General features: G+C 36.5%; 2 protein-coding genes across 2 annotated transcripts; one reads left to right on the top strand and one right to left on the bottom strand.

The window, feature by feature from the left end:
- Nucleotides 1-331: 331 nt before the first annotated feature.
- LOC111881460 (uncharacterized) lies at nt 332-1654 on the top strand. Its single transcript, XM_023877853.2, has one exon. The coding sequence runs from the start codon at nt 332-334 to the stop codon at nt 1652-1654; it is 1323 nt and encodes a 440-aa protein (XP_023733621.1).
- Nucleotides 1655-7047: 5393 nt separating this feature from the next.
- Nucleotides 7048-7695, bottom strand: LOC128133053 (uncharacterized). The gene is made up of 2 exons (XM_052770064.1): nt 7419-7695; nt 7048-7331 (listed from the first exon to the last, which is right to left on the bottom strand). Exons 1-2 carry the CDS (start codon nt 7543-7545, stop codon nt 7063-7065), a joined length of 396 nt encoding a protein of 131 aa, XP_052626024.1. The 5' UTR covers nt 7546-7695; the 3' UTR covers nt 7048-7062.
- Between the last annotated feature and the right edge of the window lie 6307 nt (nt 7696-14002).

The raw sequence follows: 14002 nt of genomic DNA, 5'->3' as shown, positions 1-14002 counted from the left end.
CTGTTTACTCTTGTCATGGATATATTTAATCTTTTGTTGAAAAAGAATATTGAAAATAGCCCTAATTTCAAATTCCATAGTAGATGCAAATACCAGAAAATCACTCACTTATGTTTTGCAGATGACTTGTTGATGTTTTGTCATGGTGATAGTGGTTCTGCTAGAGTGATTAAGAATTCGTTGGATTGTTTCAAGGATCTTTCTGGATTAAGTGCCAGTATGAATAAGAGCCTGATTTTTTTCAGATGTGTTGATCCTGCTGTGAGGTGTGCCGTTAACAGTTAATAAACTGTTTAGAAGGGATTGTAAAGTTTTGGTTGATAAAGTTAGAATGCGCATCCTAAGTTGGAAGCACAAGTGTTTGTCTTATGTCGGAAGACTTCAACTTATTGGTTCTGTTTTATCAGCTTTGCATGTTTATTGGGCTTCGGTTTTTAAGCTTCCTGTTGCCACTATTTCTGAGATTGAGAAGATTTCTAGGGGTTATTTGTGGAGTGGTGGTGATCTTGTGAAGGGTAAAGCCAAAGTTGAGTGGAAAATGGTGTGTAGTCCAAAAGAGAATGGGGGTTTAGGATTGAAAGACCTTAGAAGATGGAATGATGTGCTGTTATCCAAACATGTGTGGAATATTGTTAATAATAAGAAGTCTTTGTGGGTGAAGTGGGTCTATAAGTTTTACTTGAAAGAAAGGAATTTTTGGGATATTCAAGTTAAAAAGAATTTCTGTTGGACTTGGAAAAGGATTTTAATTGCGAGGAACATTGTTCGTCCTCATATTGTTTCTTGTATTGGATCCGGTGAGAACACTTCCTTATGGCATGACTGGTGGCACCCGATTGGGATTTTGAGTATGTTAATCTCGAGGAGTGAGTGGATTAGGGCGGGTTTCAATGATATGTCAAAAGTGAAGGATATTTTTGTGAATGGCCAATTGTGTTGGCCAACTGATTGGCTGGAAAATTACCCTGGTTTGATGGATTGGCCTTTGTTTGTTAATAATGAAGGAACTGATGATAAGATAATTTGGAGAGATAATAATGGAAAGTGTAAAAGATTTTCTTGCAAGCAGGTGTGGTCGGATGTCAATTTTTCTGGGCCAAAGGTTCCTTGGTTTCACACAATTTGGTTTAGTAATAACATTCCAAGGAATGCGTTTATCCTTTGGATGGCAATTTTAGGTAAATTAAAGACTCAGGACAGGCTGCTAAGCTGGGAAATTAAAGGTAATATGTTTTTCCCTTTATGTTTGAAGATTAATGATTCCCATGATCATTTATTTTTTAACTGTGATTTCTCTAAGCTAATTTGGGAGTATTTCTCTAATAAGGCTGACATCAGGGTGAGTTATGGTAATTGGAAGGAGTTTATTTATAAGTTTTGTGAGCAGGTGAAGGGCAAATCTATTGGGGTTTTTATAAAGAAACTGGTTTTGGCAGGTTGTGTGTCGCATATTTGGCATGAAAGAAATATGAGATTCTTTAGAAATAATTTTAGATCCCCATTCTCTGTTACTTGTTGTATTGAGAAAGAAGTTCAATTGAGGTTATTGGGGTTAAAGTATGAATCAAAAGTTATTAAGGAGAAAGTGTGGAGATGTTGGGGTATAGATAGAAATAATGATGTTGATAATGGGAATAAGGATAATGAAGTCTAGAAACAGGGTGGGGCTGGTTTATTGGGTGAAAGTTAGGAAGAATGGGAATTGGTTGTGTTGGGTGATATGGTTGCATGTTTGGAGTAACAGATTGAAGTTTTCATGTGTTACTACTAGAATTGACGATTTATGTTACTAGTTTGGGAGGTTGCTCCTGAATTTAGTAACTTGTACCTGTGGGAATTATTATTTGGATATGATCTTTGTTGAGAATATTCAAGTAATGATTCCTGGACATGTGATTGATGTCGTGTCCAGTATGCAACTGTTTGCGAATCTTGACTGGTTCTTTTGGTGGATTTATTCCCTTTTGGTTTAGTGTGTTGTACAGGTTTCTATTACTGACTGTGCAAACCTAGGAAGGGTGGTCGATTCGTGTGGAGAGTATGATGTATTATGGGAGGAGGAGCAAGTCTTGGACTGTGTTGCTGAGAAGTAAAAGATGGATGTCTGATTGCTGGAAGCATTGGAATAGCAGCTGGAGTGTGATTTTATGGTTGCTCTTTATTCATAGGATTGGAGAGTTGTGTAGTTATAATTTTGTTAAAATTGGTGTTTTTGGTAGTTTAACTGTTTTGTATTGGTTGTTAGGTTGGGTCCTAGGATTAGTCTATTGGACAATGGGTTTTTTAAGGGCCTTTCCCCTTGCATTAACTTTTTTGGTATGATGTGGGTTTGGTTTTGCAAGGGGTTGAAGTTACCTTTTTTTCCCACATCAAATAAGTCTTTGGACTAATTTTAGGACTTGTAAGGGTTTTTGGGGTAAAGTTGGGAGTTTTATGAGGATTAAGAAATGGTTTGGTAGTTGGTTATGGATTGGTTGGTCTCGTTAGGGTGTGTTTGTAATTTTGTTTTTTTTTTTTTATGTATTTTTTTATTTTTATTAATAAAGTTTGCTGAGCTTTAGCTCTTTCAAAAAAAAAGTGGAGATGTCACTATATATATATATATATATATATATATATATATATATATATATATATATATATATATATATATATATATATATATATATATATATATATATATATATATATATATATATATATATACACCTCAAAAAGTCATATAACCTACCATAAATTAAAAGTACCATACTTACCGTTCCAAAAGTTTTAAAAATATGATATATGCTTAAATACTTATAGTTACAATTTTTAAACATTTTTTATATTTTAAATTTACTGCAATTAAAAGAAAATTTATATTACTATATTGTGCCTTTCTTTCTCTATCTATTATCTATATATCTATCTTTCTTTTCTTTCTATCTCTCTTTATTTATATATATATATATATATATATATATATATATATATATATATATATATATATATATATATATATATATATTATCCATAGGAAACTAAGCTGAATGAGTGAACAAATGAACTTTTTATCTACACACAATTTTGGAATCAAATTTCAAATGTAAATTTGCATATACATATCTAAGAGGTTTACAAAAACAAATAAAAACAAAGTTTGTATGCATGCGGATATACGCGTTTTCTTTCTTAAATGTGTATAAGCAAAACAAAAATTAAATATCTTTCCACTTATTTTTTTAGCATGGCAAGTTTTTTAAAAAAAATATTAATTTTGTTAAAATATAACGTTTATCACCATTTCAAATTAGTAGGAAGATAAAATTATGAAGAAAAGTAACTAATTTTTCTATGCAAAAACAAATATAAATATGTATCAAAAAAATATTTTTTTTTTGAGAATTTCTTTTTTTAATATTAATTTCGAAATATTTTTATAAAATTCATTGAATTGAAAAAAAAAAGCTTTTTTTTTAATTACAAAATATAAAATATATAAAAAATTTATATCAACAACTAAATTGTATATATTTCGAAAATAATACTTAGAAAATAAATTCTTCAAAAAAATTTATTTTTAATGTGTATACACACGAATTTTTTTTGCAAATCTTTTAAATATTCATATCAAAATACATATGTTAAATTTGATGACAAAATTTAATATGGTATATTCTTTTTGTTTACTTGTACCATAAACGATACATTTTTAATACTTTGATATCGTTTGGTCAATGACTTTTTAATAAAAAGAATATATTATAATTAATTCGCTTCTTTAGTGATGTAAACTGGAAAATCCTACTTTTGATATTCGTCCCATTTCACAATGATGATGATATCGTTTGGCCGGTAATCTATTGCTTGTTGAGTACGGTTTCTGCATGTAGGACCTTTCGGGTTGCTTCATGTTTGCACAATGGGTTGCACATATAATTGCACCATATTGCTTGTCATTTTAATTATGTCTATCCTCTCTTTTTTCGTCCCAATGAGGGCACTTTCGTTTAAAATCATACACATCAAAGTTATGGTGTTACTCGTGGTTCCGGCAAATGTATACATGATATAACAATTGCACCACGTCATTTATATTAAAAGGTGCAAATTAAAAGGATGACGATATTTGCGAATGTGTTGATGTCATGTATATATATATTGTCTTTTACAAACGGTTGCACATATATTCTTGTACACTTTGCAACTCATTGGTTTTAGTGATATAGTTTGATATAATTCTACATAATACAAACGAATGAGAGAAAGTAGAATATTGGTGCATGATAATCGACATAATTAAACAAAGAAACTTCAATTAAATTGCATATTACAATGTTAAGAAGTAAAAAATACTTCTACATGGTATTTGCCTGGTTAATCAACAGAGGTGTATCCATGTAAGGATAAAAGGAGATCAGCCACGTGAAGTGTAGTTTTCCCGATCTTTTAGAAGAACAAAAATACAATCCCCTCAAAAAAAAGAGCAGAAAAAAGGTGGACGTAAGCATACCTCCATGCACCCCGCTAGCTTAACTAGTAACAAAAATTTTAATTGTGAACTGAATGACCAACACCAGGGCTGTGACCAGGGTTAGTGGGACGGAAAGCGTCGACACCAGAAGGTGGTGGCACTTGGCTAGCGTTTATGGCATTGTTTCCTTCGGCCACTTGTTTTCCTTCGATGCATTTCTCACTACACTTAAAGTTTTCACCTAGCTTTCTTGCTTCACTCGTTTGCAACACCTCAAAGGCCATAAATAACATGATCAAAACATAACAGAAAAGGGTTATACTCAACCTAGCCATTTCAGACAAGAGTGAAAATATTAGAGAGATTTTAGTAAGGGTCTTAAGTTGATATGTAGCCCTTAATAGTGAGAGATGATTGGCAAGTTATTTGGTGATGAATTCGTTGGTATTTATAGAGTAAAAAAGTGATGAAGAAAGGGCATAGGGGTGACATGCGATGGCCCACACATCATAGAAGTAAGGAAAGAAGTACATTGGTGGTGCACAAGAGTAAATGTATTAATCAAGGGCATGTTTTTTATTAGATACTCCATTCACCTAAAAGATATACTTTTGATCATTATGTAGGTTATTTTTTTAAGGATATTCTCAAGATATAAATGAACCAATAATAATCTTATTATTTCTCGTTTGTAGAACAATTATTTCAGAAAAGTTTACATAGCATATACGTATCACTAATATCATTATATAAGGGTGAGAAAATACCACACCTAATTAAAAAATAACTGGAAAAACCACATTAACCGAGGTGGAAACCAACACTCCAGTTTTTAGTCTTCCAAAAACCAAAAATTTATGATGTGTTGTAGTTTTTAATTTTCTAAAAGCCGCAAATAACCGAACTATGTCAGATTTAACATATTAAATAATTATATATAATATTTTATTATTTATGTAATGAATTATATATAATTTACAAAAAGTAAAGAAGTTTAAGAGTTATGAAGGATTTAAGTGGCAAATTACACTACAAGAAAATAGAGCATTACCGGCGACAGACGTCGTCGCTAAAAGTGCGGCTTGTCGCGGCGACGTGTCGTCGCTAAAACGTCGACGCTGATATTTTGTCGCTATTAATTAAACTATCGCCGGTAATGCGTGTCTGTCGTCGCTAAAGACTTGTCGCCGGTAATAACCTATTGTCGCCAGTATTGATGTTTTTCTTATATATATATATATATATATATATATATATATATTTCACATTGAAATTTAAAAAAAAAAAAAAAACTGGTATAATATTAATTAATCTAATCCTACATCATTCCATTCCAAAATATTAATACAATATCCGTTTAATATACTCGTCTGATTTAACATATAACAAAATATCGAAAATACTAGTCTAAAATACTTACACAAATAAAACATAAAAAAATCCTACAACTATCTAGTCGTCATCATTGCTCTCCTGGTTTCCTCCGGTTTCATTTCGTTGTGGCAACGAATGAAACCAATCTTCAAATGCAGCACTACATGCCAGATCTTTTAACATTGTTTGAAGCATTTCCAACTACAAATAAAACAACATAGTTTTATAAGTTAAACTAGCATTATAACATTCTATATACAAAATATACATTCCACATATTGCGTATAAAACATTATAACTTTGTACTATAACTAACAATTATCAAATTTTGTAACTATTACTAAACCAACAATTACCAACATTTTAAACAATTACCAAAATTAAATAATCTTGTCACCAGTGATAGTGGTGGTGGTTGTGTTAGTGGTTGTTCCTGATCGTACATCAACACAACCGTAGAAGGTTTACGCCCGATGCCCCTGATATGGCCACGTCGAACACCCAATATTTTTTCAAAACAATTTTGTGTATCCTTTGGTGTTAGACCGCTGGCTTCAGAAGAAGCTTGAGTTTGTTGACTGATCTCAAAGAGTAAGACATTCTGTATTTTCAAAAAAGAAATAAATATAATAAAAATTAGATTACTAACTACCCTTTGAAGATATAAGCACTTATATGAAAATACAAATTAACCACTTACGTATTGTTGCTCGACTGCAAGACTACTAAACACCCCTTGGCGATCAGTATTGGCCTTACGAAATGCTTCGATTCGAGCGATGTCCTATTTAACATTAAAAATTAGATTAATTATAATTTAAATAAATAGTTAAATATATCATAGCTTAGTTCTTTGAAACATGCATTGCTATACGAGCACGATCCCCCTCTGTTTACAACTTGTTGTTGTGCACGGACTCCTTTGTTTGACGCCGAACACTTTAGAAATTCAGGAGTTTGAAAAATGCTCAACTGCTTGCGCCCAATTTTCACGTGACATACCATCAGAGGGGGGGGGGGGGTTGGCTAATGCCCTTGGGATATCTGTAAGCCCCCCGACATTCTCAAAATAAGTATGTGCTTTATTTTTTTCGTCCTCTATAAATTCTTTTCAAGGTCGCGTCAATGCTCTGCAACAACTGAGCACGCTCGGGATCCAAGTTAACCTTATCTAAATCAAACTTATTCTACAAATACAAAAAAGTTAGTTAGTTAAATACCAATTAGAACTAAACTTAAAATATTGTCCAAGTTACCTTTAAATGAACCATTGTGGCATTCCTTAAAGCGGGGGAAACATTATCCCAACCAGATACGTTCAAAGGGATGTTCATCCATATATACTTCCCAATCTCACGGGTAAACCAATTACCTTGGTTCCCGACAGGGGAATATGTTAGCTCCATATCGAAATCCAAATCTACAGGCTTTCCCTTGTTTGCCTGCATTATCTTTGATAGTTGAATGTTTTTTGCTAGGCCTCTTCTTTTTTTAGGGAGCTCAGCTGAAAAATATAATTAAAAATATTAGTCACGATAGCTTATAATAAATGGATAAAAATATCTAACAAATATATCATAATAAGACTTACCATCATGTTCGTATTGACCACGACCAAAGCCTATGGGAGGTGGTGGATCCCCGGCTCCATCACCTCCATGTCCTAAACCCATAACATCTGTCATCACGTACAAGAGTATCGCCCAACTAAACCCCATATACAGCCTGCAAAATTACAATATGAATAGAATTATAGCAACATATATTTTTTTTCATTTTTTTCAACACATCACATACATAAATACATTTTTTTTCATTTATTCCACATATTACATACATAAATACACACGTTATATATACAAATACACATAACAATGTTTTCTACACATACTATAACATCATACTTTTTTTTTCTATTATAGCAACCTAACTTTTTTTTTTTATTTTTTTCATACATACAAATTGCATATATAATTTCAAAACTCATACATTACATATATAAATACATTTTTTTTTTCGATTTTTTCTACATATTACATACATAAATACATACATTATATATACAAATACACATAAACATATTTTCTACACATACTTATTATAACATCATACTTTTTTTTTCTATTATAGCAACCTAACCTTTTTTGATTTTTTTCATACATACAAATTGCATATATAATTTCAATACTCATACATTACATATATAAATACATTTTTTTCTGACTTTTTCTACATATTACATACATAAATACATACATTATATATACAAATACACATAAACATGTTTTCTACGTATACTCATTATAACATCATACTTTTTTTTCTATTATAGCAACCTAACTTTTTTTGATTTTTTCATACATACTAATTACATATATAATTTCAAAACTCATGCATTACATATATAAATACATTTTTTTTTCAATTTTTTCCACATATTACATACATAAATACATACATTATATATACAAATACACATAAACATGTTTTCTACACATACTCATTATAACATCATATTTTTTTTCTATTATAGCAACCTAATTTTTTATATTTTTTTCATACATACAAATTACACATTCACATTCACAAATAAATCACATACAAATAACTTACACATACAAAAAAATACTAATGTAAAAACACACAAATGCATAATACACATATAAACACATTCTATTTATAAAATGAAAGATGAAAAGGAACCTGTGGTAGTCTAATTTCAAAATTTTCCGGCAAAAATTCCACAGATCCGGCAACAACTCCAACAACAACACAACCTTAAATTAAAAGCTTAAACTAAGTAAATAAACATCAACGCATAAGAAGAATCGGAAATAGGGAAGAATTTCGACCTTAAATGGATAAAAATTCTGGAATTGAAGTATGATCGTCTCCTCTTGGTCGTCGGTAATGGAAGTCTAGGTCGTCGGTGTTGGTGGCAATGGAGGTTTGGACGACGGTGGTTTGTGCAATGGATGTTTGGACGGCGGCGGCGGTGGTGTAAGAAAGATCGGAGATGGAGAGAATGAGAGAAAAGCAGACAGAATACGTAGGAAAGAGCAAACTGGAGGGGTTATCTGCGCGGACCTTTAGCGGCGATGAATGGGTATTAGCGGCGACAAGCTTGAGGGAAAAGTCAGCGCCTTTTTTCACGCCGTTACAACCGTTCGATTGAATACACATCGAACGGATATAGTTCATTTGACGCGGATCGCTCCTTCTGAGTATTAGCGGCGACAGTGGGCATTAGCGGCGACAGTGGGCATTAGCGGCGACATGTAACGCGTCATTTACATGTCGCCGCTAATGCCTGGTGTCGCTACTAAAGCCGTCACTGCTAATACCCACATTTCTTGTAATGAAAAAGGTTGCCCCACGTCGTCCCTACGATAAATAAGGGTTGGAATTCTTCCATTATATGTGTGTGTATATATATATATATATATATATATATATATATATATATATATATATATTTAGGTTCAAATGTTTTCACTATCTATTGTATGCATGTATGATTAATTCTGGACCAATTATTTTAATTATTTTAAGAAAGTATTTAATGCATATTAAATGCTGAAGATATAATTAATATCTATTATATCTTCAACATGTAATATGCATTAATTATTTCCTTAAAATAACTAAAATGATTGGTCTAGAATCAATCATACATGCACACAATAGTTAGTGAAAACAAAATAACCTAACCCTATATATATATATATATATATATATATATATATATATATATATAGACACACACACACATAGTGGCGGACGCAGACTATTTTAGTAGAGGTGTCCCTCATACTTCAAGCAGGTGCACCTAATAGAAAAAATTAAAACAAAAAAAAAATTTACACTACGAGCCGGAAATTGTGCAGTGGCCCGGGACCCCCAATTCTCCACATAGGTCTGCCACTATATATATATATATATATATATATATATATATATATATATATATATATATATATATATATATATATATATATATATATATATATATACAGGGGCGGTTCAACCAGTTTGGGGGCTCTAAGCGAACCAAAAATTAGAGGCACTTTGGTCTTTACTATAGTTAATGTTATAAACCTCCTCCTTTGTCTAGGCTTCGGATCAGAAATAATAAACTAAAAAATTTATAAATGACTGTAACAGCCCAAAATCTCAAGTATTGCTAAATTGCATTTTGGGGTGTTTTAAAGGGGAGACTCGGCGAGTTGGAGCCAGACTCGCCGAGTAGGGTCGCAGAGTTGGTCGCGGGTTCGCGACTGGACTCGACGAGTCCAGGTATGGACTCGGCGAGTCGACGCTGTTCAGTGGAAAACCCTAGCCGTTCGGTTTGGGAAGTATTTAAGGGATCTTATGCCTCCATTGTTCGCCTTTTGGCCGGCTGAGAAGGACCCTTAATCGTTGTGGACGTCTAGGGCAGGAGAGGGAGCTTTTAGAACCTTGAAGAATTTGTTAAGCAAGAAGAAGAAGAGTTTTGGCCAAGGGAATATCAAGAGGATCGAGTTCTGAGGTTTGGAGACACAGAGAGGGTGTTATTCAGGTAATATTTCGAATTATCCTCTGCTATGTTGATGTGTTATGGAATTAGGGTTTATGAAACCCATTTGGTGATTTGATGGATTATTATGTTGTTATACAAAAGTTTATACCCTAGTAATAGGATGATTAGAGGTCCAGAAGTCCCATGAGTGTGTATTTCGGGAAAATATGTATCTCAGGAAGCAGTTTGATCGACTGCATGGCATGGACTCGCCGAGTCGGATGATCAGACTCGGCGAGTAGCTTGAAGATTCACTGGGACTCGCCGAGTTGTTCTTCAGACTCGGCGAGTGGAGTCGGGGTGGCCCCGCGATTCTTCCAGGGGTGACTCGTCGAGTCAAAGAGGATACTCGACGAGTAGAAGGGGAATCTCAGAGGATTGAAGGACGACCAGACTCGCCGAGTCGCCAGGGAACTCGCCGAGTCCAGTTGAGCTGACATTGGACTGTTGACCAGAGTTGACTGGTGTGATTCTTAGGGTCAGTTAACGTGGAAGATAGAAGTATTAAATAAGGGATATATGATGTTACAGGGAGCTTGTAGCTCGGAGGATCAAGTGCAAGGGATTTTAGGAGTTGCTATCTTCTAGTGTCCGCGAGGTGAGTCTTCTCACTATACTTCACCCGGAAGGGTTTGATTGTGTGACCGGAAGGTCAAGTATGTTGTGTGTTATGTTTATATGCTGTGAATGGAAAGTTAGTTGCTACGCGTGATGTACATGCGTATATATGGGCCGGAAGGCAAGGTATTATGTGACAGAAAGGTCAGGTATGATATATGATATATGTGCTTTATGTGTTAGAGTATTTGTATTATGTGTTATATATGTTATGGGCCGGAAGGCGATATGATGTGTGATGGACCGGAAGGTCGGCGTGGGTAAGGCCGGAAGGTTTACCCAGCAGGGACGGAAGTCCCCTGAGACACATGGACCGGAAGGTCGGGCCGGAAGGCAAAGTTATGTGGATCGAAAGATCCGGGCCGGAAGGCGATATTATGTGGATCGAAAGATCCGGGCCGGAAGGCGTATGTGCGTAAGGTATATTGGGGAACTCACTAAGCTTCGTGCTTACGTTGTTTATGTTACGTTGTTTCAGGTTCTTACAGTAACGCGGGATGGCAACGGTTCGATTGTACACACCGAAGAAAGAATTGTGTTTTGGAGGATCCTGGTCTTCTTTTATAACGGAAATGAAACTACGTTTTGTAATTTGAATGTGAATAAGATTTTAAACAAGTGTTTTTAATATTAAAGTGATTAATTAAATGAAAATTTTATTTTTTGGAAATCTGGGTGTTACAAATTGGTATCAGAGCCTTGGTTTGAGGGATTCGGACGCGCCTACGGGTAAATCTGGACTCAAACTGAGGAAGTAAGAAAAAGTTTTCCAAATAAATGGTTTTCTAAAACTGAAAAAGAGTTCAAAGAGAAAGCAAGAAAGAGCAGTGTGTACAATCAGCCAGAGCCAAACGGTGATTTCCCAAAATACCCTTACTTTTGTATTATGAAATATCTATTATGCACTTTATGAGATATTATTGCATGCTAGAGACAGGCTAGGTATTTCACATCTTAGGACTAGAGTGGCCTGATTTGTGATGCCTTAGTCTAGGGTTTGCTGTTATATGTGCGTTATGCTTTTGTGTGTATGTGATGAGTGAGAGTATCTAGTTAGAACGCACAAGGGGTAAAGCTACGGGGTACAGAGGTACTTCCGAGGATGAGCCGAGAAGGTGGAGCTACCACAGATGGGGAGTCCTATGTATGCTTCAATGCTCGAATGCTGCTTGCTTTGTGCTTTGTGGAGTTGTCGATGATGGGAGTCAGCTACTAAGTGAGTATGACGATACTCAGGAGGTAGAGGGCTGGCATCATTAGGAACTCTTCAGCAGCTGATAGCAAAGAAGTGGGAGGACGGCGGAAGGGACTAGGGAATAAACCTAGCCAAATGAGTGCGCTGGTAGAGTAGAGGATTTCGCTGGAAAGCGAGCACGCGCGATGAGATGGGTGAAAGAGCAGGTTTATCAGCTACTTAGGAACTCTGGAATGGTCCGTGTGGAAAGTATGGGTAGATGTGGCAGGTAGTATGGGCCCGTACTACTGAAAGCAGAGGACCCATACTTGATACAGGGGGCATTCTGAAGGTCCTAAGGAACAGATTGAGGGGTGATGTTATGGTTCGGATACCATGCATCGGATCGGATACAGAGTGATGTTATGGTCAGGGCACCATACATCGGAACAGTTTGAGGTAGATGTTGTGGCTCGAGTGCTACACATTGGAGCAGATTGAGGAGTGGTGCTATGGTTCAGGTACCATACACCGAAGCATGTTGAGGAGGGATGTCATGGGATGAGTACCATGGTTCGTAGTGGGTGATGCTTGTGGCTATCTTGTTATCCGGTTATCGATTGGACGAGCACGAGCGAGCGGGATGCGAGGATTCGCGAGATCCGGCGTGATGAGGTTGCTGCATTGTTGCGGGCTGAGTCGCCAGAATTGTTTGGGTCGGTCAGGACCACTATGATTGAAGTAGTTTGATGAGCGATATGCGGCTTTCGCAGAGACGGCTGCCGCGGCGGTTGCAGCGGCTGTAGCAACGGCAAAGAAAGGGACTAGTCGGGGTTTTTAGTATCGGGACTTCTATTATGCGAAGTCTCCCACATTCGATGGAGTTCAGGACTCGATTGTAGCTATGAGATGGTTATCAGACATGGAGGGGTGTTTCTCCACGAGTTTATGCCCTACTGATCAGAGGGTGGGGTGTGCTCTGAACCTGTTGAGGCTCGGGGCGAAGGATTAGTGGAGATTGACCACGAGGTCATTTTCTGATGCGCAGAGGGCTGCGGTTTCATGGGATCAATTCAGAGGGATGTTCAGTACTCGCTATGTTCCGCGGGATGAACAGGAGAAATTGGCTCGGAAGTTCGTTAAGCTGAGGCAGGATTTGGAGTCGGTGACTGAGAGCACCGGGATGTTTGTTGAGAGGGCGATGTTTTGCCCTGAGTTCGCTTCGGAGCAGGCTCAGATGCCTGATATTCGAGTAAGCTCAAGGGGGTATCAGACAGTTCGTGTCTGCGCGGAGGTGCGAGACCCTGTTGGAGTTGGAGAAGGCCGCCATGTGGCGTGAGTTAGAGGTTAAGTTGCAGTTGCGTGAGCTGGGACAGGCCCCGATGCAGTCGCAGTCGACGCCGAAACGGTTCAGAACCGTAGACGTTGAAATGGGGGATCGGAGCGGTCACACTTGTGGGAAGTGTGTGAGAGATGGCACCGGAGCTTGTTGGCCAATGGTGCATGCCGCGAGTGCGGAAAGGAGGGGCATGGTGCACGGGATTGTCGGCAGTCAGTGCCAATTCGGGATCCCAGGATTGTTATCAGTGTCGGCAGGTTGGACATTTGAGGGTCAAATGTCCACAGCTTTTGCAGGATCGGTGCAGGCTCTAGCACCGGCCACCTTGAGGAGTTCAGGAGGAGGACAGGATGGAGTAGAGCCCAAGGGCTCAGGGTTGTGCTTATCGGCTTGCGGCAGAGGGAGACGGAGCAGTGCCGGGGGGCAGCTGCGGGTATGATGCTGTCTTGATGTCTTGATTAGCTTGCGTTGATTGTGGCGTATTGT

Source organism: Lactuca sativa, chromosome 3 (genome assembly GCF_002870075.4).
Source record: "Lactuca sativa cultivar Salinas chromosome 3, Lsat_Salinas_v11, whole genome shotgun sequence".
NCBI lineage: Eukaryota > Viridiplantae > Streptophyta > Magnoliopsida > Asterales > Asteraceae > Lactuca > Lactuca sativa.
The sequence above is the reverse complement of the archived record's forward strand: the minus strand, read 5'-3'. Positions and strand labels throughout refer to the sequence as shown.

Excerpts from the sequence above, each read along its gene's own strand:
- LOC128133053 (XM_052770064.1), bottom strand. The coding sequence starts at position 7,545 with ATGGGGTTTAGTTGGGCGATACTCTTGTACGTGATGACAGATGTTATG. Across the intron at positions 7,332-7,418 it reads TGGTCAATACGAACATGATG|CTGAGCTCCCTAAAAAAAGA; the intron begins GTAAGTCTTATT and ends TATATTTTTCAG.
- LOC111881460 (XM_023877853.2), top strand. The coding sequence starts at position 332 with ATGCGCATCCTAAGTTGGAAGCACAAGTGTTTGTCTTATGTCGGAAGA.